The sequence below is a fragment of the Neophocaena asiaeorientalis genome, unplaced genomic scaffold (genome assembly GCF_003031525.2).
Source record: "Neophocaena asiaeorientalis asiaeorientalis breed wild unplaced genomic scaffold, Neophocaena_asiaeorientalis_V1.1 scaffold51, whole genome shotgun sequence".
In the NCBI taxonomy this organism is placed as follows: domain Eukaryota; kingdom Metazoa; phylum Chordata; class Mammalia; order Artiodactyla; family Phocoenidae; genus Neophocaena; species Neophocaena asiaeorientalis.
The window spans coordinates 110,906-135,024 of NW_020173335.1; the positions used below are offsets into that span (position 1 = coordinate 110,906).

General features: G+C 41.5%; 2 protein-coding genes across 3 annotated transcripts in view; one reads left to right on the forward strand and one right to left on the reverse strand.

The window, feature by feature from the left end:
* The window catches only part of EFCAB14 (EF-hand calcium binding domain 14), a 37,750-nt gene extending 17,072 nt beyond the window's left edge, over nucleotides 1–20,678 (forward strand). Inside the window, exons 4-11 of one of the 2 annotated variants that reach the window (XM_024746091.1) lie at nucleotides 2,291–2,389; nucleotides 5,517–5,627; nucleotides 7,949–8,053; nucleotides 9,092–9,283; nucleotides 10,941–11,027; nucleotides 13,460–13,571; nucleotides 14,615–14,740; nucleotides 17,219–20,678. In XM_024746091.1, the coding sequence (XP_024601859.1) occupies nucleotides 2,291–2,389; nucleotides 5,517–5,627; nucleotides 7,949–8,053; nucleotides 9,092–9,283; nucleotides 10,941–11,027; nucleotides 13,460–13,571; nucleotides 14,615–14,740; nucleotides 17,219–17,394 (1,008 nt within the window). In that variant the 3' untranslated portion in view covers nucleotides 17,395–20,678. The remainder of the gene's footprint in view (nucleotides 1–2,290; nucleotides 2,390–5,516; nucleotides 5,628–7,948; nucleotides 8,054–9,091; nucleotides 9,284–10,940; nucleotides 11,028–13,459; nucleotides 13,572–14,614; nucleotides 14,741–17,218) is intronic. The other variant, XM_024746092.1, reaches the window with a different exon arrangement.
* Nucleotides 20,679–22,348: 1,670 nt separating this feature from the next.
* Nucleotides 22,349–23,822, reverse strand: TEX38 (testis expressed 38). The gene is made up of 2 exons (XM_024746096.1): nucleotides 23,722–23,822; nucleotides 22,349–23,084 (listed from the first exon to the last, which is right to left on the reverse strand). Exons 1-2 carry the CDS (start codon nucleotides 23,756–23,758, stop codon nucleotides 22,507–22,509), a joined length of 615 nt encoding a protein of 204 aa, XP_024601864.1. The 5' UTR covers nucleotides 23,759–23,822; the 3' UTR covers nucleotides 22,349–22,506.
* Between the last annotated feature and the right edge of the window lie 297 nt (nucleotides 23,823–24,119).

Genomic DNA, 24,119 nt, shown 5'->3' on the forward strand with positions numbered 1-24,119 from the left:
ATTCTTCAAATACGCCGAGCTCTTCCCCACACTGGGACCTTTGCCCTAGCAATTCCCTCTGCCCTGAAATGTACTTCTTTTTATCTCTCTCTCTGGTTAATTCCTATTATTTAGATCTCAGTTTAAATTTCATCTTCTAATAGAGGCCCTCTCTGGCAGTCCAATCTAAAGTAGCTACCCAGTCACTCATCGTCACCTTATTTTTTTTTCACATCTTTATTGGAGTATAAATGCTTTACAATGTTGTGTTAGTTTCTACTGTACAACAAAGTGAATCAGCTGTATGTATACATATATCCCCATATCCCCTCCTTCTTGAGCCTCCCTCCCACCCTCCCTATCCCATCCCTCTGGGTCGTCACAAAGCGGCAAGCTGATCTCCCTGTGCTATGCAGCAGCTTCCCACTAACCATCCATTTTACATTTGGTAGGGTATGTATGTCAATGCTACTCTCTCACTTCATACCAGTTTCCCCTTCTTCCCCATGCCCTCAAGTCCGTTTTCTACCTCTGCGTCTTTGTTCCTGCCCTTCCACTAGGTTCATCAGTACCGCTTTTTAAAATTCCTTATATATGTGTTAGCATACAGTATTTGTTTTTCTCTTTCTGACTTACTTCACTCTGTATGACAGATTCTAGGTACATCCACCTCACTACAAATAACTCAATTTCGTTCCTTTTTATGGCTGAGTAATATTCCATTGTATATATGTGCCACATCTTCTTTATCCATTCATCTGTTGATGGACATTTAGGTTGCTTCCATGTCCTGGCTATTGTAAACAGAAGTCACCTTATTTTCATTTTCCTCTAATGTATCCCGCTATCTAATTTTTCTTATATCAAATTGTCTGTCTCTTTGTACTAAAATGTAAACACCAAAGATCACTGACATCTGTGTTGTTCACCACTGGAATAAAATAGGGCTTAATAGATATTTGTTGCAGGAATGAATGAATGAGTGGGTGAATGAAAGGAAAATGGTCTGACGCCCCTGAACACATCCCTCCTAAAAGGAAAGAGGGAGAAGAGTTCCAAGGCTCCTCACTGCACTCCCTTGTTCAGAACACGCTGGGGCTCACTCCAGGAGCTCTCCTTAAATACTGTACACAGTACTTATTACTATCTAATACTTTGCTTCTTTGTTCTTCTGTCACCTCCTACCAGGATGTAAGCTCCATGAAAGCAAAACCTCACAGTCTTATTTGCCACTTTCTCCACAGTTCTGGGTACAGAGAAGGTGCCAGACATTTGTTGAAGAAAAGAATAAGGGGTCAGGTCTACTTTGTCTTGTATCCATCTGATGCCTACCACAGGGTTAGGCATGTTACAAGTGCCCAGAAACTTTCATGGTTACTCTGTGAGGCCATTCTGAATATAATTGCTATTGGTAGATCTGTGTCCTCATCCTAGAGCTTGGGACAGGAAAGCAGTGTGGAACCAAGTTTTGAGCCACATTGCAAGGTTTTTAGAATATGATCTCTGCAACCTGAAACTGAGTATTACACAGGTTCCGCCAGTCCTCATTCTAGAGAGAAGTCCAGCTATTTAGAATTTTACCCATAAATAGCAGAAGGGAAGATACTTTTAATTTTGATTCAATTCCTATTTTAATACATTCAGTATATCAGTCAGCCAGCAGGTCAGTGGGTATTTATTGAGCCCCTTCAGGGTACAAAGTAGTGCTTTGGTTGAGCTATTGAGTTTGAAATATTAATCACATTGTTAAACCAAAACTAAATCCCCAAGTAGTTGAAAGTGCCATTCAAGTTGTCAGGGTTCGGTTGCTGTCAACTGTATATTGTGATGTTGGGCTTTTACTTTATAATATATGTTCCCACTTGGGCAGAAACAAAAGTTCAGCAAATAACTGAGGGGTATTTTTTACCAAAATAAAACCTTTCAGAGGTCCTTGATCATTAGCTTTCTTCCTGTCCAGTTGTTGAAGGATTGTGTTGTAATTACTGCATCTTTTGGGTAATTTAAGATTTTTGCATCTTGTAGCTGCCAGGAGTGGGGTAAAGAATAATGCCTGCCTTTCCCTCCTTGGCACTGGTATTTAAACTGGGCAGGGAGAGAAGGGGTGTTATTGCTTCCTCCCACATCTCAAGTCTATCCAAGGTACTCTGCGGAGTTCTTCTACTCCTGTGACCTGACCGGGCAGAACGTCTGGATCACAGAATCGCATGATGCCCAAAGGTGCTTGACATCACCATCAGCTGTAGAGTGTGTGAAGGGAGCATTGTTCTACAAGTTCTGTTTTCATTGTTTATTACTCATTTCCTTTCAGATTTCTCTGCTGACTTCTGCAGTAAACCACCTCAAAGCCAATGTCAAGTCAGCTGCAGACTTAATTAGCCTGCCTGCCACTGTAGAGGGACTTCAGAAGGTAAGTGTTGTGTATGGGCACTGAAATTAACCTACTGTAATTCTGTCTTCTTACAAATTCTCTTTGAAAGGCTGGCATTTGAAATCAGCTACTCCAAGGGGACAGTAATAGAGTTCAAGACATCTCTGCTTTGGTCTGGTTGGTTGGGCCTTTAATTTGCAACAGGTGGTTTTAGCTATGGTTTATATAGATTCACACCTTTTTATTTGGCTTTCCAAGTCCCAGGATTGCTTTGCTGGGACTCTTGTGTTAACATGTGTGGGTTTGCTTTTCATTACTTGCCTGTTTCAGTTCATCATCCACAACGTCTTTATGAAAGCAGAGCAATTGTACATGAGGGTTGCTCTAAGTTGCTATTATTTTCCATGATTGAGAAAGAGAGGGGATTTTTTTGTTTGTTTTCGTTGGTTTTGTTTTTTAAGGATAATTTGGGGAAGTGCAAAATAAAAATTCAGGATGTGATAAATACTGGCAAGGATGTGGATAGAGGGAAACTTCCAAACACTCCTGCTGGGAGTATAAATTGGTAAGAAGCATTCTGGAAAACAATATATATTATTTTATAAAGGTAGAGAGACACACCCTCTAAGCAAATCACTCTTAGGTATATGCCCTAGACTCTAGGGCCTAGGCAAACATTACTTTAGAATTTCTATTTACTTGATCCCTAGGATTCAGCCTAGAGCAGGAGGCAGTAACCAACCAGATGAAGAATATGTTGGGGTCTTTAGAGCTGGGTGGGGAGAGTGGGTAGGGAATGGAAGGAAAAGAGTGTGCTTAATAGGCACACAAGCAACATGAGGCCCTGTAGCAGGAAGTGGAAGAAGGATTCTGGAGCAGGGAACCCCAAACAATGGGTATCAAATCTAGAATCTTTGGCTTTTAAAAGTCAGTGTGTGCTGAGTTTGATTTGATTATATACCAGGCTCTATAAACATACAAATTGTTTCCTCAAAGGAGTGAGAAATTCCTAAGCCAGAAACAAAACTTGTTATTTTATAGTCACACCACCTGTGTGTGCTCGGTCTCTATAGTCTGCTGTTTGTCCAATATGGTCATCTGCTTACAACTTAAAAAAAAAGTAAGGACAACTTTGATGAGACCAGACTGTTTTTGCCATTATTCCCGAGGGTCAAGTGGGGAAAAAGGTAGGCCTCTGTAGCCTTTAATACAGAAGCAACCCTGGCAGTCTTGCATTCAAAAAGGAAATTGGTTTATTCTTGCATTCGTTAATTCAACAAACATTTGTGGGGCTTCCTCCAGTATGTGCCAGGCACTTTGCAGTTGGTGAAAATACTAGTTTCAGGGTTTTGCTCTAGAGTTCACATGGCTCTGTCAGCTGCTTCCTTAAAAAAAAAAACTTAAACAAGAGCTTACTATCTTCTTGCGTCCTGATGGGTTCATGCATCCAGCCAGTGAAGATTCTCTAACAGTGGATGTCTTTGAATGCTTGTAGCTGCTGTAACAACAGACCTTACATAGACAAAATCCCAGCTTAGAGACTTCTACCCAGTATGTTGTCTCTTTGCAAATCTGTGCATTTATAATGTCAGGCACTACTTTTATTACAGGTGGCTCAGTTTTGAAGTGGTAAGTCATTTCAAAAAACCTAACTTCAATGTATCTCATGTAATTTTTTTTTTAATGTTGAAAATATCATTTCTTTTTCTCTTGGATTCTTGGCTATCAGTATAATAAAAACACCCTTGGTTAAAAATACTAATGGGACACTATAAAATTATCAGTATATCTTAATGAAAGACCAAAACCTATCAAATTAGTAACACTCTTTTAGATGTTCCTGTAGGACAAGGCTGTTTTAAAAGATCATTTCTGAATTATATTCCTAAGTCTGCAGTCCACTTGGGCTCCTTGGACCTAATGAAAGCAAGTAAGCTACTAGCCATATCTAACTCTACTCAGTAGTTACTGATGGGATTCTAAAGCAGAAGAACACATGCTGCCAAATGGAATTTTCCCTTCATCTCTGCAATGCTGGGTTTTCCAAGGCCAAAAATGGTTCCACCCATTTTCACTCAAAAGTCATCATTTGCTCCTGAGAGTGGCAGTCTACAATGATAGCTCTGACTATCTGCCTGCAGGGCTTCATAGAGGCAGTTTGTGGGAGAACTTTACCTACAGATCCCAGATTTATAATCTAGTTTTTTTGGGGGGGTTTTGTTTTGTTTGTTTTGTTTTGTTTTTAAGGAAAGATCTGGCTTTCCTCTATGAAAATTATGTGTGTGTGTATGTGTACTTTCTGGTTAATTGTGTCAGTATAAACTACATGGAGTTCATAGTTCGAAGATACTTGAAATAATCCTCCATTAGGTCAGTGTTTAAGTAAAATCACAATGCTATACCACTACACTCCCACTAGAATGACTAACATGGAACAGATTGAGGATACCAGTATTGATGAGGAGATGGAGTACAAAAGTTAAGCCTACGTCTACCATGTGATCAGCCACTCACCTCCTAGGAATTGTGATAACAAGAAAGCTTATGATGAAGGGAAATGAAAGCATATGCCCACATGAGGGCTTGTACGTTAATGTTCATAGCAGCTTTATTTGTAATAGTCAAATGTTGAAAACAACCTAAAATCTAAAACACCATCAACAGGTCAAGGGGATGTATCTGTAGAATGGAATGCTACTCCACAACATGCTGAGTAGCTACAACGTGCGTAAATCTCAGAATAATTATGCTGCATGAAAGAAGCCGCGCCAAAAAGAAAGTGCGCGCTCACTGTTCTATTCATGTGAAATTCTAGGAAATGCAAACTGATATATGTACGTGTATGGCGAGATAGATAGATAGTGACACACATATATATAGTGATAGTGAATCAGTGGTTGCCTGGGAACAGGGAGGGAAGAATTACAAGGAGGCGTGAGGGAACTTGGAGGTGATGGATGTTTATTATCTTGATTGTGGTAATGGTTTCACAGGTGTGTGTATATATATATATATATATATATATGTATGTATGTATATGTAAAAACTTACCGAGTTATACATTTTAAATACGTGCAGTTTATTGTTTCTCAGTTATATCTTAATAAAGTTATTAAAAAATTTTAAAAAGGAAAAAACACTGACCCTACTACATGTTTCTGTTCAGAGTGTTGCTTCCATTGGCAATACTTTAAACAGCGTCCATCTTGCTGTGGAGGCAATACAGAAGACTGTGGACGAACACAAGAAAACCATGGAGTCACTGCAGAGTGATATGGTACGGAAATCTACAAATGCTACAGAAAGTTAGCATATTCCTGCCTACCCTTTTCTGTGTAATCTTGTGATACCAACTTTCCATTTACCTAAACAGGCCCCACAGGCACCTTTTTAAAAGATAAAATAAGCAGTGTTGATTGATTTTACTACAATCTATAAATTGAGGTAGATAGGATTAAAAGCTGAGTCTTTTGCAAACGTGGTAGAGGAGATACAGCACTAAGACACTGTCCTTAGAGTTGAATGGGTAGGAAGGAAAATGGAAAAGAAGGAAGGGGGAGTGGGGAAGTGTCTTATTTATTGCTGCATAACAAATCACCCTAAGACTTAGTGGCTTAAAACAACAGTTTATTATTTCTCACTGTTCTGTGGATCAGGAGTTTGGGCAGGGCTGTTAGACTGGGAATGATTAGAGGCAAAGCAAAGAGGAGCTCCAGAGGATGAAAGGCCATCTTGGGTGTTTCAGCTTCAGCCTGTCTCGCAGTCGAATACAGCCACATGTGTGACCTCATCCTATACCAGGGGGAAGAGGAAGCCACCCCACCCCCACTGAGCCCAGTCAACCCACAGAATCATGAGAAATAATAAACTTGTTTTAAGCCACAAAGTTTGAGGATGATTTTTTTTTAAGATTTTTTTTTTTTGATGTGGACTGTTTTAAAAGTCTTTATTGAATTTGTTACAATATTGCTTCTGTTTTATGCCATGATTTTTGGGCGGCGAGGCATGTGGGATCCTAGCTCCCCAACCAGGGATCAAACCCTCACCCCCTGCACTGGAAGGCGAAGTCTTAACCACTGGACCGCCAGGGAAGTCCCTGGGGATGATTTATTATACAGCAACAGATAACTGAGACAGAAGCAAACCCCTGCAGTGCTCAGGAATTGTTTTCAAACATTGCTTAATGCTGTGCAGATGTAAGCTGTCTGCAGTCATTCAGAGGCCTTAATTAATCTCCTGACAGATACTCAGCTCCATGAAAGATTTATGAAGGGTGAAAAAGGATGGCACAGCCCTCGCTGTCCTGCTGGAGAGATGAGTTATACATGTATGAAATCAGGACAGTTCAAGGCACACAAAAGTTCCCTAGCTTCTCCCCCAATTTCTAGATCTGCCCTACATGCTCTTTTCAAGCTTTGGAGTTTCAAGTTTAAACTGGGCAGTTTGTGCCAAGGAGACCTGGGCTGTATTAGAGCTCTAGAAAGGAGGGTTTTTCATTTTCTTCAGAACAAATACTCCTCACTTTTATTTAGTGGGGCTGACCCAGAGGAAAAAGCCTTGATCTAGGTATCCAGACACCCTGGATTCTAATTCCAACTCTGCCACTGAGTAACTGTGTGATCCGTGATAATAAAGACTTCTCTAACTCAACAGTTCTTTTATTATTATTATTATTTTAATAGCTTGAGCATTTTCTCAAAGTAATTATTTTCTAAAATACTTTTTACTAACTCAAAAATTCATACTTTATAGAACCATGGGGTTTTTTCTTTTTTTTCTCATCCTCTCCTCCTTTTCTCTTTGTTGTTACCATTTGTTTCCTATAAAAGCAGAGTTGACAAATGTCTAGGATTTCAGATTTCAAGGAAAACAGTTCATTTTGACCAGTTGCATCCTGTTATCATTAAATGTGCATCTTTTAAACTTCCATGGTTTCCAGTGGTAATCCTCCTACTGAATAAGCCATACAAAGTTTTTCCATTAGAGGGAAAAGTGTATATAAGCATGTTATACTTCAGTCGCCGCCGGGAGAGACTTGAGCAGTGGGAAGGGGATGAGAAAGGAAGGGTAACCCTCATAACTCTTGGCATGTGCTGTACAAACTGAGAAACTAATAATGTGCACGGTTGGTTACTGTGCTCAGTGCCCAAAGCCAGTGGTTCCTTGACTGGCTGTTCTTTGAATGTATAAAGCTCTTTAGTCCTGGGGAAACAATGACACTAACCAGGTTCAGACTGAGTTGGTCCTGGGAGATACAGTGGTTGTATAGTTTCTCTGGGAGTACAGGTGACAGGGAGAGGAGGCCTGGTTTCTAGGGAGTTCATTCCATTCAGAGACTGAGAAACAGAGGACCTCAGTTCCCTGACGCAGTCTGGGTGCTGCCTGTCCAGTCCAGGCTTTAGGCCTGGGATCCCCAGAAGTACCTGGTGCCCTCAGGCCTAGCACAGGATTGGTCATACCAAGGCTCCTGGGAAATAGTTGTTGATTAATCTGTGGATGCCACCTGTGAGAAGCTGGAATGTTCCAGGACCGTTCCTGATGGATAAGCAAACTTAGTTATTACTTATTGCCTGTACCAACCTTCATTCCTGTTCACAGAATCAGCACGCCTTAAAGGAAACCAGTGGAAGCAACCAGATCATTCCATCACCGTCAGCTACATCTGAACTTGACAGTAAAACCCACAGTGAGAATTTGAAACAGGTACTTTTGTCTCTGGCTTAACTCCCTATGACCATTGAACTCTGGAGGCGGCCTGAGTAGTGTAGGCTCCATGTTGCGATCCCTGAGCAGGCATCTCGTGCACACGTTTGCCTGCCTGAGAGCTGAGCAGAGTGTGGGGGGGGTGTGGCTCTGTCAGGGAGCCAGCATGCTGCCTGTGTCTTCCTTGGCAGTCTGCTTTTTCTCCCTGCATGTCGATCAGTGGAGTAAATTCCTTTTCACATCTTGAAAGTCATAAAGTGACCAGATTATCCTGAAACTGTTTTTGAACAGTTTTTGAATAGCAGTCTGGGCAAATTAAAGATGGATGGATAGCAGATTAATTCAAAGTGATGGCTGTTTGGGGTCACAGTAAATACTAAGAACATTAGAAAGCAAATCCTGGAAAATCAAGATTTTCTAAAGACCAGAGGAGGGAAAACGATGAGCTCAGAATCACATTAAAAAGAATAAAAGAAATCTTCATTGCGAAGAATTCCTGTCCTGAATTTAATGCCCTTTAAAGCCTATAATGATCATTCCTTTCTAAATAACAATCAGTACTGGAGAATGTCAAAAATAATTGAATCTTGTACTAAATAATGCACTACCTGTTATGGTTTTGCTACATGAGCCAGTTCAGTAATTGGTATTGTTTCTACAGTAGTTTTGTTCTGACAAATTAGGTTACTGAGCGTTTCAGTCAATAACCCAGCAGGCTTTCTCGCCAGCAGGTGAGGTAAACATTGGGAAATCAATTCTCAAGCTGTCAGCTTTCTGGGACCAGAGAGTGAATCATGTTGGTAGTCTCTTCCCTCTTTCCCCCTCCTGTCTAACTGAGGTCAGACAATTCCAGAGGGAGTAAACTGGGAGCAGTTCAGAGTGGAGGGACAAAACAGAGACTGACAATCAATGGTCAAGAGCAGGAAAAGGAGTTTACTTCAATAAGTTGACATAATAATGGTTGTTCAGTGCTGCTGGCCTGCTTGTCTAGTACATGTCTTTAGCTGGATTCCACAACTTGATTTATTTCCACTCCAGGATATCCTGTACCTCCACAACTTTTTAGAGGAGGTAAACAGTGCCCTAGTGGGGTACCAGAGAGAGAATGATCTTAAACTCAAGGGGATGAATGAGACAGTCAGTAATCTTACCCAGAGAGTCAACTTGATAGAAAGAGATCTGATTGCTATGAGCAAGGTAGAAAAGCGAGCGAACCTGTCCTTCAGCATGGTAAGCCTCTTCACGTCTTTTGTGACATGTTCTGTGTTGCAGTGTGTTTTGTCTGTACATGGATGACATTCCACAACCTTTTCAGACCAGGACTTCTAGGATACTTGAGAGGCTCCACGTTTGTGTTATGCTTAATCCTTGTCTCCTCTAATTCTTACACTAGCTGTGTGATGTGAATGGCACAGATGATGTCAGTCCTGATTTGGAAGGGAGATATAGAGAGGTTCAGTTGCTTGCCAAGGCCTCACCCCAAGTAGTTGGCAGAGACGACAGTTTCCTTTTATGTTACCAGTGACTCATCTGGTAGGGAAGCTCTGGCACATATTTCCAAGGGAGGTCTTCTTGATCTTTACTTTTTTAATTTATTAAGGGTGGGAACAATGACAGTGATAATAACTAGAGAATCTTTTGTCATTTCCTTAAGCCCAGACTCGGCTTTCAGACTTGTCCTGTTTCATGGGCATATGAGGGGGATCCCCTTGCAGGTAATGTCAGGAAAGCTATTTAAGACAAATCAGTCAGACCAGCTCCTCCCCTTAAGAGATCATTGAGTCTGTCCTCTCATTTTACATAAGAGGAACCTGAAATGACGTACTAAGTCACTGATGCTGACAGACCGTATGGTTTACTGGTTTTCATGTTATTGCAAATAAGATGTGGTGGTTGTTTCTTTTAATCACCTTTCACATATACATTGTTCTAGAATCCACGTGGGTTATTTTTTAATAGCTGCAAGCCCCACTCTTAAAGATTTCCTACAGCAAAGACATAGGCATATAGAAATGGAAACCAAATACAGGAGATTGTATAAATTGTATAAGTCAAGTAACTGTATAAATTGTATAAATCAAGTAGCTACCAAAGCTGGAAGCAAGCCTACAAGTAAAGTCAAGCCCTGGCACATAGGAAGCAGCCTTTGAACTGGCTCTGCTACAGTGGAGCCCTGGCAAGTGGCCCGGCCTTGGCTTTGAGGGTAGAGCAAGAGGACCTGCTCCTCTTCCTCCTTTACAGGGGTGTGTGATTTACTACAAAGCTGTGAAGATCAAAGGAGCCTCATTTTTAAAAGCCTTTTTGAACTTAGCTAAACTGAGTACAGTAGAGGCTAGGAATTTTGGATGATTTGATGAGTATTAGGTCTTGAAGGTTGGTTTTCAAGGCTTATAGTGAAAACTCACCAGCCCCAAAACTCTCCATACTGTCCCTCCCCTCCTCACCCTATTTTTTTCCAGAAGAGGAAATTGCTAATAGTGCCATCTGTCCTACTGTTTCTTCCAGCAGCATCATACCCAGCATGGTTTTGGGTAGAAGTCCTCTCGCCTTTTATACTTCAAAGTTTTAAAGTTTGTGACAGAAACTAGAAGCACCAGTTTCAGCTTTGTCTCTCTGAGGCCTTTCTCCCTCTCTCCTCTCATTCTCCTGCTGGTTTTCTGTTGAAAGTGTTCTGAGACCCTTCATTTATTTATTGTTTTAAAATTTTTATTGGAATATAGTTGATTTACAATGTTGTGTTAGTTTCAGGTGTATAGCACAGTGAATCAGTTGTATATCGAGACCCTTTAAATAAGTTTGGCCAGTTTGTTTTTAAAATGCTGGATGTTGTTTAAGTTTTAATGTTTTCCTTTAATCTTCTCTTGTTTTGTTCCTTTTACCCTTTAAGATGAATGATAGAGCTGCCACTCTGAAGAGAGAGTCTTTGCATCAAGTGACCAACAGAACAGAGTCAGTAAAATCCCAGAGCATAAAGGTAAATAATAGGAGGCTTTCTCTGAAGTAAGAATAAATGCATGAGCACCTGCTTCTTTCTCAAAGGGAGCACTTTGGTCTTTTTTTGAAACTTCAAGACAAAGTAATTAGTAAATTAGTATATTGGTAAATAAGCAAGTACTTTATCAGGAACCTGCCCCTTGCCCAGCTCTTTGCTAGGAGCTGGTGTGACCACAGTGAGCAGGGTAGACATGTGACACCTGTTCTGGTGGAGCTCGAAGTCCATCAGCCAGAAGATCATTAACACATAATTGAGCAGATAATCACGAGTATGATAAGTGCTACAAAGGAAAGGTATAGGATATAACAGTGCTAACAGAGAACAGGAAGGCTTCCCTAAGGAAGTGACTTTTAAGCTAAGACAGTAAGTTATCTGTACTAATGATGAGAGGCATAGATAATCTAAAAATGGTGTCTAAACTAAAAATTATTTCTTATTTTTAAAATTACAGACTCTTGGGGGGTGGGAAGGGGAAAAGAAAGATTGCAGTCTCAGTACATACATAGTCCCTTTAAGCTTCAGCCTGTTCCCTTCACCTTGTACCTTCCCTTTTTTTGTTCTTCCCAGACATATTGTCAGGATAAGACAAGTAGTCTGTGATGTTGCTTTGTTATTCCAGGAAAGAAAGTTTGTTTTCAGCATTCTCTGTGATTAGAGTACTGTTTAATATTATAAGATCTTGGCTAAAATAAAGGAAAAGCCAGAAAGATTGTGACTGAGTGACTAAAATATCATTTCAGATGCACATTGCATTCGATGAGCTCAAGGATGGGGTTCACAGGAAATGAACTTGGAAATGAACCACATATGTCAGGCAGTTTTCAATGTAATGCTTTGCATCTAGACTTGTTCTTCCTTAACAGTTTTGTATTGTCTGGATAAAAATCACATATATTAAGATTTTAGTGCTTTATAAGCCAGGCTTTTGTTGAGTTTTCTAACTGCTGCTACCCAAAAAAAATTTTATCTTCACCTAGAGAATGACAAGAAAAATGACAAGAAAAATTTAAGATCCAGATAAAAATGTTCAAGCACAAAAAATGTAATGGGTGATTACTATTGGAAAATAATAGTGATTTCAGCAACAGTTCAGATTTTGACAGTAAATATCAGAATAAAATAGAGCTAGTACACATTTTTGCCTGAATTTTTTGGCTTTACTTTCTGACACTTTGTGTTTTTAACTCTTACCCCAATGTATTGGTCCCTTTGTCCTACCTCATCTAAGTGTCCAAAAGAAATGTAATTTCTCCTTGCCATAAATTATTCAAGCATTTAGTACCTAGTTTTAGCTATATACATCCATATTTTAGCTCCCTAAATAAACTAAGTGTGATCTACTGTACAGTAACTGTTAGGGTAGAATAAGAATAGGAGAGAAATAAGTAAATAAATATTGAATAAAAGAAATGTGTAATGGTCGATATTCTAACTAAACATGGGCTCAGGACCTTTCACACTAGCCTACGCAGTTAGAAACTGACCTCACAGAAACCAGACTTCTTTCTTTTTATAATTAATTGTATTTTTTATATGCTACTATATCATCTGGGAATGAGGCAGGGTAGGGGAAAAAAAATTTTTTAAAGATACACGTAAGGCCTCGAATTAGAAATATTATAGCTCCCTGATCAGCTTGGTGCTTTGTGACCACCTAGAGGGGTGGGATAGGGAGGGTGGGAGGGAGGGAGACACAAGAGGGAAAAGATATGGGGATATATGTATATGTATAACGGATTCACTTTGTTATAAAGCAGAAACTAACACACCATTGTAAAGCAATTATACTCCAATAAAGATGTTAAAAAATAAACAAATAAATGAATGAAGAACAGGAAAAAAAATATTGTAGCTCCCTTATGTTCCTAACAGTTCCTGCCACCAGTTGAATCATTACCATGGTGGCAGAGAAGGAAGATCAGGGGGAATACTTGTGGTTTGGTTGCTTTTTTTTTTTTTAAGATGATAAGAGCATAAAACTGCCTAAACTGATCTAGTCACAAGGTGAAGTAAGCTATTCAGGAAAATTATTTAGTTAGTGTGAAATAGTACCTAGAAAACAATATCCTACCCATTTAGGAAATGGATATCACAACAGCACCTGAGCAAGTATATGTTTCCTTTACTGCTGACACATGCTTGCCTTCCCCGTCCGCCAAATGCACACAGTGAATCAGATCATCTGTAGCATAATGTTCCCTTGATGGTCTAGGCTCAAATCCAGCCAGACCCTAATCAACACTGAGTACTGAAGATATCTCTAGTAATTGTTGATTCATTCCTTCATTGCCTTCAGAGGAAGCCTACTTGGGGTCAAGCACTACAGGCTAAATAGGCTTTGGGTATACCATGAAGAATCAGATGAGGTCTTCCTTCCACCTTAAACCTTCTGTGATCTTTGTTTTGGACAGAAAGAAGATAGTTCAGATTCTCAGGTATCCAAGCTCAGAGAGAAGCTGCAGCTGATCAGTGCTCTCACAAACAAACCTGAGAGCAGCAGGCCTCCAGAGACTGCCAATGAAGGTGAGATATTCAGGGTTGGCTTCTGAATATTTCACGCAGGCTTGGGCAGCTCGCCTCGCACACAGAGAGTGGGGAAAGGTGTTCCAGCAGGACTGATGGCACTGAGTGAATGATGCCTGGGCGCACTGAGATGAAGCTGCTACACTTTGCTTTCATTTAGAAAAAGCCCATTTTGCACATGATTTGTACTCCAGTCTATTAAGGGAAAAATGGGTAGTGTTTAGCTGGAAATGGACTTCTCCATGCTGTCTGCATCCAGTTATAGGCAAAAACATTACTGCCGTAGCATGTATTAAAACAGCCCTAAATGTTGTTTACGGGAGTCTTCATTTCTGTAAATGCATAAAAATTTACTTAAAAATAAATATTAGTCCTTCTAAAAAACCATTAACAAATAACAGTGGGATCATTGGGTTGGAAGGGCCTTGGCTTTAGTCAGGGACATAACCTAATCAGTATTAGCAGGTGCGTCAACCTCTGCTGGTGCTGCTCTATGAAGATGTAACCACGGCATTATATTATGTTGGTTTTGACCCCTACCCTCCCACAAGTATTTTTCATTTTGGGGAGAGCAATACAACTTCTCTTATTCTCTTTTAAGTGAGAGACAGAGTACAGTGGGAGGCCTTGCCCTAACACTGTGCTACATAATCGTATGTTAGCACTCTTTCAGCACCAGCTGGTCCGGTGGCAGATACCCCCAGATCGGGCTCATAGCACAGCTCCTAGGATGTCAAATACCCAATGTTTTTCTCACTTGCAGCTTGAACTCTCAACCTCTAAACATGTGGAATGCTAACTTGTACTATAAGAGCACCCAGTGGGACCACGGCTTCAAACCTTAATGTTACATAATATTGATTGATCTTCACTTATCCACAAAACATCTCAATTTTTATCTTTAACTTCATGTAGTCACTACTTAATTCTCAGCTGTTTCTCTTAAATTAAGTAATATGAATTTGCCCTAAAAGGTTAGGACCTTCAATACTGGTTTAATTTGGTGTCACATTAGTAATCTAAAACTGTATTGTTTGTTACAGAGCAAGTTCAGAGTTTCACATCAAAGCCATCAGCATTGCCAAAATTCCCACGGTCTCTTGGAGGCCAGACTGAGAAAGCTGCCCAGCTAAGGCCTGTCTCCCTACCAGGAATTTCTAGCATCGAAGGTAAATTTTTATATTATGGAGTGATAGAGAAAATGCTCACAGTTATAACTTTCTGACTTTTTAAACTTGTAAGATAAAGAATGATATCTAACATTGATTGAGCACTTCCTATAGGCCAGATACTTGATATGCATTATATCATATAATCCTGATAACAATCCTGGGACCATCAGTATTCATGTATTATACCCATTTTACTGATAGGGAAACTACTTAAGTGCACATAGCAAATAATTGATTGAGGCAAAATTCACACCAAGGCAGTTTGACGCCGAAGTTTGCACTCTTAACCGCATTGCACTATATTATCTCTCTATGAATGTTTTTTAGAGTCTTCATTCATTCAATGAGTGCCTGGTTAGACCCAGTGTAAGCAGTAAGAATACAGTATAAGAATCATTCTCACTCTCTTCATGGATATAACAGTCTAGTGGAGAAGACAAGCAAGCAGACACAATACTGTGAGGTTAGCAAAATAAAGTAAAAGTCGACCCTATTTGTCAGAGCCCTCCGAAAATGAGGGGTCCTTTGGCTGAAAATCAGCAAGAAAAACTTTAGTAGGAAGGACATGATTCACAGAGAAATGTGCTTGCCTTGCTTCCAACGGTGTGTGTTCCATCCCTCTTCGTGGTGTTTGGTCTCCTGTTTTTGCACTTGCTAACTGCCTGAAAAATCAGCCATTCCTGTCACCCTATCTCTGCCTGGCTCTACACCTCAGTCTAGATACCTTTCCACCAGGAAACATTTTCTTACCTCCCAGGACTGGATTAGGCTCCTCCTGTGTATGCACTCATAATATCTTACGTTTGCACATGTCACTCCATTGTAATTTCCTGGGGACCTATAACATTTAACTTCAGTCCCAGCCCCTAGCCTAGTGCCTGGTACATGTGAATATTTGTTAAGTGAATGAGCTGTCTACAGGCTACAATTAATGCTTTTAAAGCAAAGAAGGCTTAAATTTATATTGTCATTTAAATGCAATTACTTTTTTCCCTGTCCCCAATTTTTTTTTTCTGTTTTCTGGAGAGACAAGAGAGTGTTAAGTTGTGTTTATTGGCAACACAAGTTGCCTCCTCCTACTCTTCATTATTACATCAAGAATTGATGAGAATAAAAGGAGGAAAGACTGTTAGAGCAGATTAAGAAATAGCCAATTTAACATTTATACTTTAATCCCTAACGGAGACCTTACACACTTTTGAATGACTACATTTTATAAATGACCTGAGGCACCAATCAGATTTTTATTTGAATACTGCTATAGAGTACATAGCATGCTCTAAAACTCATGCCCCATGTACACACAAACATTTTCCAGCTAGCCACTTGGTGGCAGGCATTGGGAACAAGTGTCTCACTGCTTTTCTGGCTTTTCGGAGAGCTTTTGAGACTTTATTTAGCTGCTTTGTTGGAGCTGTCTTAGGACTAAAAGTAGGGACTTACCCAAAAGCTTGTCTACAGAATTGCTTGACAGTACTGTCCTGTGGTATTAGAGACTGAATCCACTAAGTCATTCAGTGGGGACACATCCAAGCCCTTTTTAGACGTGTAAACAATCAGCCCTCCTAGGTATTTATTATAGGGCCCTCTCTTGGGTCGGGGAGGGGGTCAGTCTCCAAGAGAGAACAGTTACACCCTGTTATCCCCCTGCCCCCACCCCTGGCAACCACTAATCTCTCAACCACTGTCTCTTTGGATTTGCCTGTTCTGGGTGTTTCATATAAGTGGAATCATAATACGTGGTCTTATGTATGCTTCTTTCTTTCAAAATGCTCCTTTCACTTAGCATAATGTTTTCAAGGTTGGCATGCATGTTGTGGCATGCAGCAATATTTCATTCCTTTTTATGACTGAATAATATTCTATCCTATGGATATACTGCATTTTGTTAAGCCTTTCATTAGTCGATGGACATTTATTTGGGTTGTTTCCACTTTTTGACTATTAGGAACAATGAAGCTATGAACATACGTATACAACTTTTTGTGTAGACAACATGTTTTCATTTCTCTTGAGTATATACCCTAGGAATGGAATTGCTGGGTTATATAGTAACTGTTGAACTGACAATATGCCATACGTAGTCTGTTTTATAGGCTATCAGACCTCCTATCAGTTAGCTCTTAAGGCTTCTACAGTCCTTTCCACCCCTTCAACGTAAGAATAAAATCTGGAAAATCTAAAAGAAAGGCCCTGAACAGAGAGAAAGCCAGTCCATTCACTTCTCCTGTGATTATCTGTCACTGATTCTATTTTGGAATGATAATGCCCTACAGTGTTCCTCTCATTCTTAAAGGATCAAGAATTAGTCTTTCAGATTTAGTGAGATCTTAAACTTTACCTTTTGGGAACAAAGTCTGCAAAGTAGCTTTTCTTTCAGTGCTTAAAATTCTGTTGAGACTACTTTTTAAACTGTTACCTAAATTTAGTTATATGTATAGACATATACATTTTTTTGTAATTCCTTTTTAACAGATCTTCAGGATTTATTCCATAAGACTGGGCAGGATGTGGATGGGAAGCTGACCTACCAGGAAATCTGGGACTCCTTACATTCTGCTATGCCAGAACCAGAGCGTTTGAGGGAGTTTGATTCTGATGGAGACGGAAGATACTCATTCCTGGAGCTAAGAGTAGCTTTAGGTGTCTAGCCTCATCAGGCTTATTTTAAAAATGGATGTATGCCCTGGACTACCTAATATCTACTCAGCTAACAAAAACAACCCTTCTACCTACCCATCAATCCTCCAGTCCTCCAAACTACAGTAGCAGACACATTGCCACCTTTTAACTTGTTTGAAAAAGCTATGTAAAAGTTATTTTTTTAAAAAGACCATTTTACTTATAATATGATATTCAGAAATCTATGATTTCCTTAAACCAGTAGGATCTTAATTTTAAAATTGCCAGAAAAAAAGTCAAGCCCTCTTTTTTTCTCTTTCCTTTTTTTTTGAGGGGAGGAGACCTTATCTTTTAAAACTGGAAAATGTGTATATAGAGAGAATAAGCCACCTTTTATATTTCGCATAAATTTGCCTTAAATTAGCTGCACTTTATACAGACTCAGAAAATGTCTTTCCTTTAACAGATAGACCTTTTCTGTTTGTAAATATTTAAAATGAAAGAAAGAGTTGTGCATATTTTGTGGGAAGTAGGAAGAATGGTTTGAAACAGGACGTGAACAAATGACTTGCTGTTAAAAATTGCTAATCTGATCTGGTAGCAGCTTGAAGCTGTGTCCCCATCTCCTTAAGACATCCTCTTTGGGTGCTGCCATGGGGTTTGGCCTGGTGCTGGGGGAGTAGATTTAGGGAGTGGACGCTGGGGACGGTGCTGCCTCCAGGCTCAGGATTCTGGCTCTTCAGTCTATCCTCTCAGCTCCTCCCAACCTGTGAACCAGAGAAGTCTTGTTGGGGATTTTCTCTCTTTTAATCCTGTTTCAGGATTTATGAGCATAAAAAGTTATCCAGTGGGAGCTACATTTCCTCCCTGAGTGAACTAGATTATCTTCCCCCACGCACCCACTCAAGTCTACCTTTAAGCCGTAACTGACTTTCACTTCTGATACTGTCTCCATTCTGAATGGCAGGGCTGCAGTCCTTCGGCCACTGTCTCAGCCTGGCTACTCAGGAACTATAGAGGAAAGCTCTGCCTCTAATTTTGATCCAAGAAACTTCTTGAGATTTTACCTGGGGCCTAACCAAGAACCTACTATGTTCTTCTGTGGGCTAAGGCCAAAAAGGTTGTGAAATGAAACACCTGAAATCATATTAGGTTTCCTTACAATTACAGCTCAGAAATAGCTAGAGGCTTTCTGTCCAGAGGATGCCAAACATGGCAGGCAGGCCTAGGACGGGGGGCTTCACGTTATGGCAGCAAATCTAATACAAGCAAGTGCAGTACTTCTCCCATTAAATGCTTCTGTAGCCCTGCTACTAAAGGTCCCTGAACTGGAAGGAATTATTCCTCCATGTCACCTCTGTGTGTGCTGTGTTGATCTTAGAAGCAATCTTCAGGCAACACAAAAGGAAACCTGCAAAACTTAACTGTGCTGTAGGCCAAGTCAGGGAGAAACTAGAGAAGCTTTCAGACTTCTTTAGTAAAGCTTGTTTCCATTTTAACTTTGTCCAAGTTGCCCTGTTAGCCATGGATGCAGTGGAGCACCCTTAAATATTTAAGGGCTGGTTTTTTTCTTTATATGATGTTCAGGTCGGTGTTGGCTAACCTTGGGTTTTTTTTCTAGAAATATTAAAATTTAGTTAAAGTAGGTTGAAGTCTTTTCCCATGAATGTGTCTGCTTACCTCATTATGGCTTATGCTTCTCGCTCTATTTCTCTCAAACAATTCCTTTGCCTACCTATGCTATTTTACTTTCTTGGAAAGGTTTAAATATAGTATAAAATTAGCCTGGCACCTCAGGTAACTTGAAGATAACTTACTCTTCTGGCTGCCTTTCATGCCCCCCCCCTTTTTAATATATATACCCTTGCAGATTTTGTAACAACCAAATAAAATTCTAGCAATAAATTGAATTATACTGCTATATTTATATGTACTGTACCATAAATAGTATGTCTGTACCTGGAAGGTATTTTTTTGAGAACTGATTTATATGAAGTATACTTGAGGGTAATGTAGCTTGTCCTTTTTAGTTTCAAATTCTTATTCATAGGCAAATACTTGGAGGACACCTTAACTCTTCGTATATACTTTTCTTTTGCATCAGCTGTGCTTTTTAGTTTAGCCTCCATTCTTCCCACCTGAAGCTTTTCCACCACCTACCATCATCCCTGAGCCAGCTGGATGGTTCCATACTCTCCCCACCAGATTTGGCAGAGGTGTTCCTGCTGCACCCTCAGACCTGTGAGTACCCTTGCCACACCGCCTGGGAAAGTGCCATATCTCCCAGGCAGAACTAGGACATCTTGAACGCCTTTGTTCTAAGTTGAGCATATTCATTGGCTTAAAAAAAGAATTCTCATAAGCCTTTATCATTATTAATTTGGGATTTTTATTTGAAAGTTGTCTTAACTTATCCAACCTATGATTTGTGTCGATCTCTAATCAAGCCTCACCTACCACACCTCAGCCCTGAGAGGAAGGCTAGGTAGTAGTAGTGAGTTTGGTTTTGGTTTTCGTTTCAAATGCTTTTACCTTTGCACTCCGGCAGCTCCTCCTGCTGCTTTCCTGAGTGACCCAAAGCATGTCTTCTTGGTCCTGTTTTTCTTTCGCCTTCTATCTGGTATAATGTTTACCTAGAGAGCCTCCCCCATAAATCAGAGAGGCAATGTATTATAGGAAGAGAAGAACCAAAAGAAGAGAGAACCTGGCTTAGGGATGACTGTAGTGTCATCTTAAAGGCCGAGAAGGGCCTGGCTCTTAGGATTGTGTCTGATACAGCACAGCTGAAGAGTGGACACCCTTCACCTGCTGCTGGTTTCTTTCCCTTCCTTTGGCATTCCCCCTCACGTTATATCTCTGGCCGTAACCACATCTGCACGCCCCCACGCCCCCCATGTTGGTCTTGCCGGTCACAGTTGAAGATTTTGACTGTGATGGGCTCTTACTCATATGGCCTGCTGTTGAGTTGTTTTTAGTAACAGCTTTTGTTTGCTACACCTCATTGGCTTGCTTACCAACGCCAGTTTGATATGGTCCCCTCTTTCATATCCAAACCAGAAAACATTTGGGTATTCCTGAGCCTTTATAGAGCGTGTACTGTTTGTTATACGAACCTAACCTACCTTGTTGTTTTCTCATATTAAGAAATGTAAATCTACTTTGCTTAAGTGGAGCTATTTTGGTAATGTTTAAGCAATTTTGGTTCTGTTTAGGGAGGGAATTCAAGATTTCCATCACTTGTTTTGGGCTTTGCTAATTTAATATCAGTAATAAAACAATTTTAATTTAAATAAAACATTTCTTTTTTCTCTCACTGTGTCTGTGATTAAAGGCTTGCCCCTCCATCCTCCCAATTACTAAGAAAAAAATCTGCTTTGATCCCTATTTTTATGGACTCCTTCCTCCTTTTGAATGCAAAGCCTAACAGATGGTGGACAGAAAGTAACGTTGAAGAATCTGCCTGAAGATCCGCCCAATTTGGCCTGAAGAAATGAAGGCTGTTTTGGCATGTGCAGGGTGGGAAGGGAGCAGGATGAGGGAAGGGTGAGCCCCTGCCTCTGTATCAACCAGAGAAGTTCCACTTACGCCTGTTTTCTATTTTGAGATTCAATATAAGAGCATGTTTACAAGACATATTCCAATGTCTTTGGAAAAAAAGAAGGAAAAAGGCTTGAAATCCATTTCAAGATAAGGGGTCGTATAGGGAGGAGCTGGGCTGTTTTCACACACAGGAAAAAAAAATTTTTAATAGCTGTACATGACCACTAGATTCTGGGGTTGCACACACACACACAATCTGGGTGGCCTTTCCTCTCAGGAGGAAAAAAGCTTAGCTCATTTACAAATATGGTAAGATGATTTTCTCATTTCCAAAGTGAAAGGGAAAATTTTATATCCTGGAGCAGAGCTGGGTTTTCTTATCTTTGAACTGGGACCGAAGAGCCAGTATTATCTTTGTCTCTCCTTTTAGAATAGTTTCCAGAAGGTACAAAAATTAATATTTGTACACAGTGAATCTTAACTTTGGGAGAGGCCATGAATCCCCTTGAGAAAGATTTTTTAAAAAAACATTTTTTAGGAGGTTCATTGACCAGCCCTTACCCCAAGCCAATCCTTGAACCAAGTTAATTACACACACAATAAATCATTTTCCAAGTGTCTTCAAACAAGACTTCATTAGGAAATGGACACCATGGTATATGGTGGGAAGATCAGGAAATTTGATGCTAGACAGACATAAATTTGAGACCTTGCTCTGCAACCTAAAAATGATACAGCAGGGCTTCCCTGGTGGCGCAGTGGTTAAGAGTCCGCCCGCCAATGCAGGGGACACGGGTTCGTGGCCCGGTCCGGGAGGATCCCACATGCCGTGGAGCGGCTGGGCCCGTGCGCCATGGCCGCTGAGCCTGCGCGTCCGGAGCCTGTGCTCTGCAACGGGAGAGGCCACAACAGTGAGAGGCCCGCGTACCGCAAAAAAAAAAAAAATGATACAGCAAATGCCCTTGGAAACTTCATCTGTAAGAAGAGGATTGTGATATCTGTTTGGCAGTGTTCTTGTATTAGAAATAATGTAGACAACCACACAAGAACGCAATACATCTTAGATGTTAACAAAGAATGCAATTCCAGCAGCAGTGCAGTGTGGCTCATGGGTTTCATACTGACTTGTTTTGGCCACTACCAGTCACCATCGTTCATGCATCCTTAGTGGCTGTCACTCTTGTTGCAACTGTGCTTAATGTCCCACAGAATGGCAGTGCCTTTGGGTACCTAGCCCAGGGTCTGGCATACGGTTTTGTTCTTAAATACTGTTTAGAGGGATGTTGAGCCCATCACAACTACTGGTTCAGCGTGTCTCCCCGCAGCCAACCCTCAGTTCCCATTGGTATTGGTGAGACTCTGACCTTCAGCTTGGTTTGTGAAGTGCCCCCCTCAGACATTTTCCCTCCTAACAGCAAATGAGACACAAGGGAGCCTTGGACTTTTTTAAATCTTTCATTATGTGACATCTAGATGGGCCCTGGCCTCTGTGTCAGTACCACCTCCCTGAGGTCAGCTCCATTTCCTGCACTGCCCCGATACCTCCAGCTCCCATCCTCAGTGAGAGGAGGCTACACTTCTGAAGCAGACAGCTTGACATTTCAGCAGTGGTTCCCCTGGGCCAGTGTGGGGAGGGAATGGAAGTGGATGTTCCTTTCAGGACAGGTGGCCAAAGGGTAGGAGACTGAGTGGTTCAGCATCGGGGGTAGGTTACACAGCGAGAGGGCAAAGGGCACCTCCTGAAAAATGGGAATCGGGAGTCGGGAGCTAGCCTGGGGCCGCAGCACCGGGGAAGGTAGGGGCTGCTGTGGGATCAGCTGCACTGCAGGTTGCTGGGGGCTGGGGGCCTCCACCTTGGGGCTGCTGTCTTGAGTAGCATAGCTCCTGCTCTCGGGGACGTCCAACTCCCACGGGTGATCTGAATTCTGGGTGTCAGTCTCGGTCTTAGAGGCATCAGGGGGAGGGCCCGTGTTGATGGCTGCGTTCATGCCATAGCGCTGTCGCTTGTTAATCCAGTACAACAGCGGGCTGTAGGTAAATGTGGCTGCTCGCATCACCTCCATCCACTCCTGGGCACGCCTTTCCCGCCGCAGGTTCTTCCTCCAGTGCAGAAAGAGAATGCAGCCGCCGGTTATCACAGAGCACAGCCCCAGGAATCCAAAGTACAGTGACACCCACACTAAGGAAGGCAATAAGAAAAAAAGCAAGCTGGCTGATAGCTGTAGCTTGGGGTCTCAGCTGTTTCTCCTTCCTCTGCTTAGCCCTTTCACCAATCGTTCCCTCCACTTAACCACTCTCTCCATTCCTTCCTTTTCTCATTGACTGGTCTCATCATTCTTTTAATCAGTCAAAGCAGGATTTCCAGGGAGTTTAAGAGGCCACCTTTCACTCTTCACAGGTAAGAAAAGCTAGGTCTAGAGGGGCATGACCTGCCCAGGCTTACTCAAGCCTCTGGTTCCCAACCCTGGCCCCGTCTGATCCATCAGAATGAGAAGCCTCACTAAAGGCAAAGCCCATCAAGAAAGTAAAAGTTTACCAGTCGACGGGACACCAATGTCCCATCCCATTCCACCACACCCCTAACCGTTCAGCTGTGATGTCCTGGGGTATTTGTGGTACCCACTCTGGGCCGTCAGAGAGACATGGTCTATGTCCTCAAGAAATCCATAGTTTTCTAGAGGAAACCCTGTCCTAACTCTTAGCATGCTTCCACGCAGGCAGCCATCACCCCCAACCATGCAAAAGGTCTTCCCTGAGTGCCCCCAAGCCTAGGGCATAAAGCAAGGGGCAGGGATTTGGGGAGGGAGCACATTTACCACCAGGGAGGCTGAGGTCCTCCCTTTGGGAATCCATAAGGTCAAACCTTGGTACCTAGCTGGCCGATGGCTCTGGGGAGAGGGAGTTCACCTACCCATCTGTCTAGCCAATAGGAGTCCCCAGAATTCCCAGACCCCATTGTTCCCTAAAGGTGGTTCACAGAGTTCTGAACACCGAGCATCCAAGGGCAATGCTTGTGAAGCCTAATGGAAGGAACAGACTCCACCAGTGGTGTTTCCTAGGCATAGCGCATCTCTACTGCTTCTACCAGGGACTGACCCACCCTCTGAATTGTCGGCCCCCTACCTCTGACCCACAGAGCAGCCCCCAGGAAAGGGCCCTAGATTCTTTGGGGGCTTATTTTGTCCCTAGGCTTTAAGGAACAGTTGATGGATCC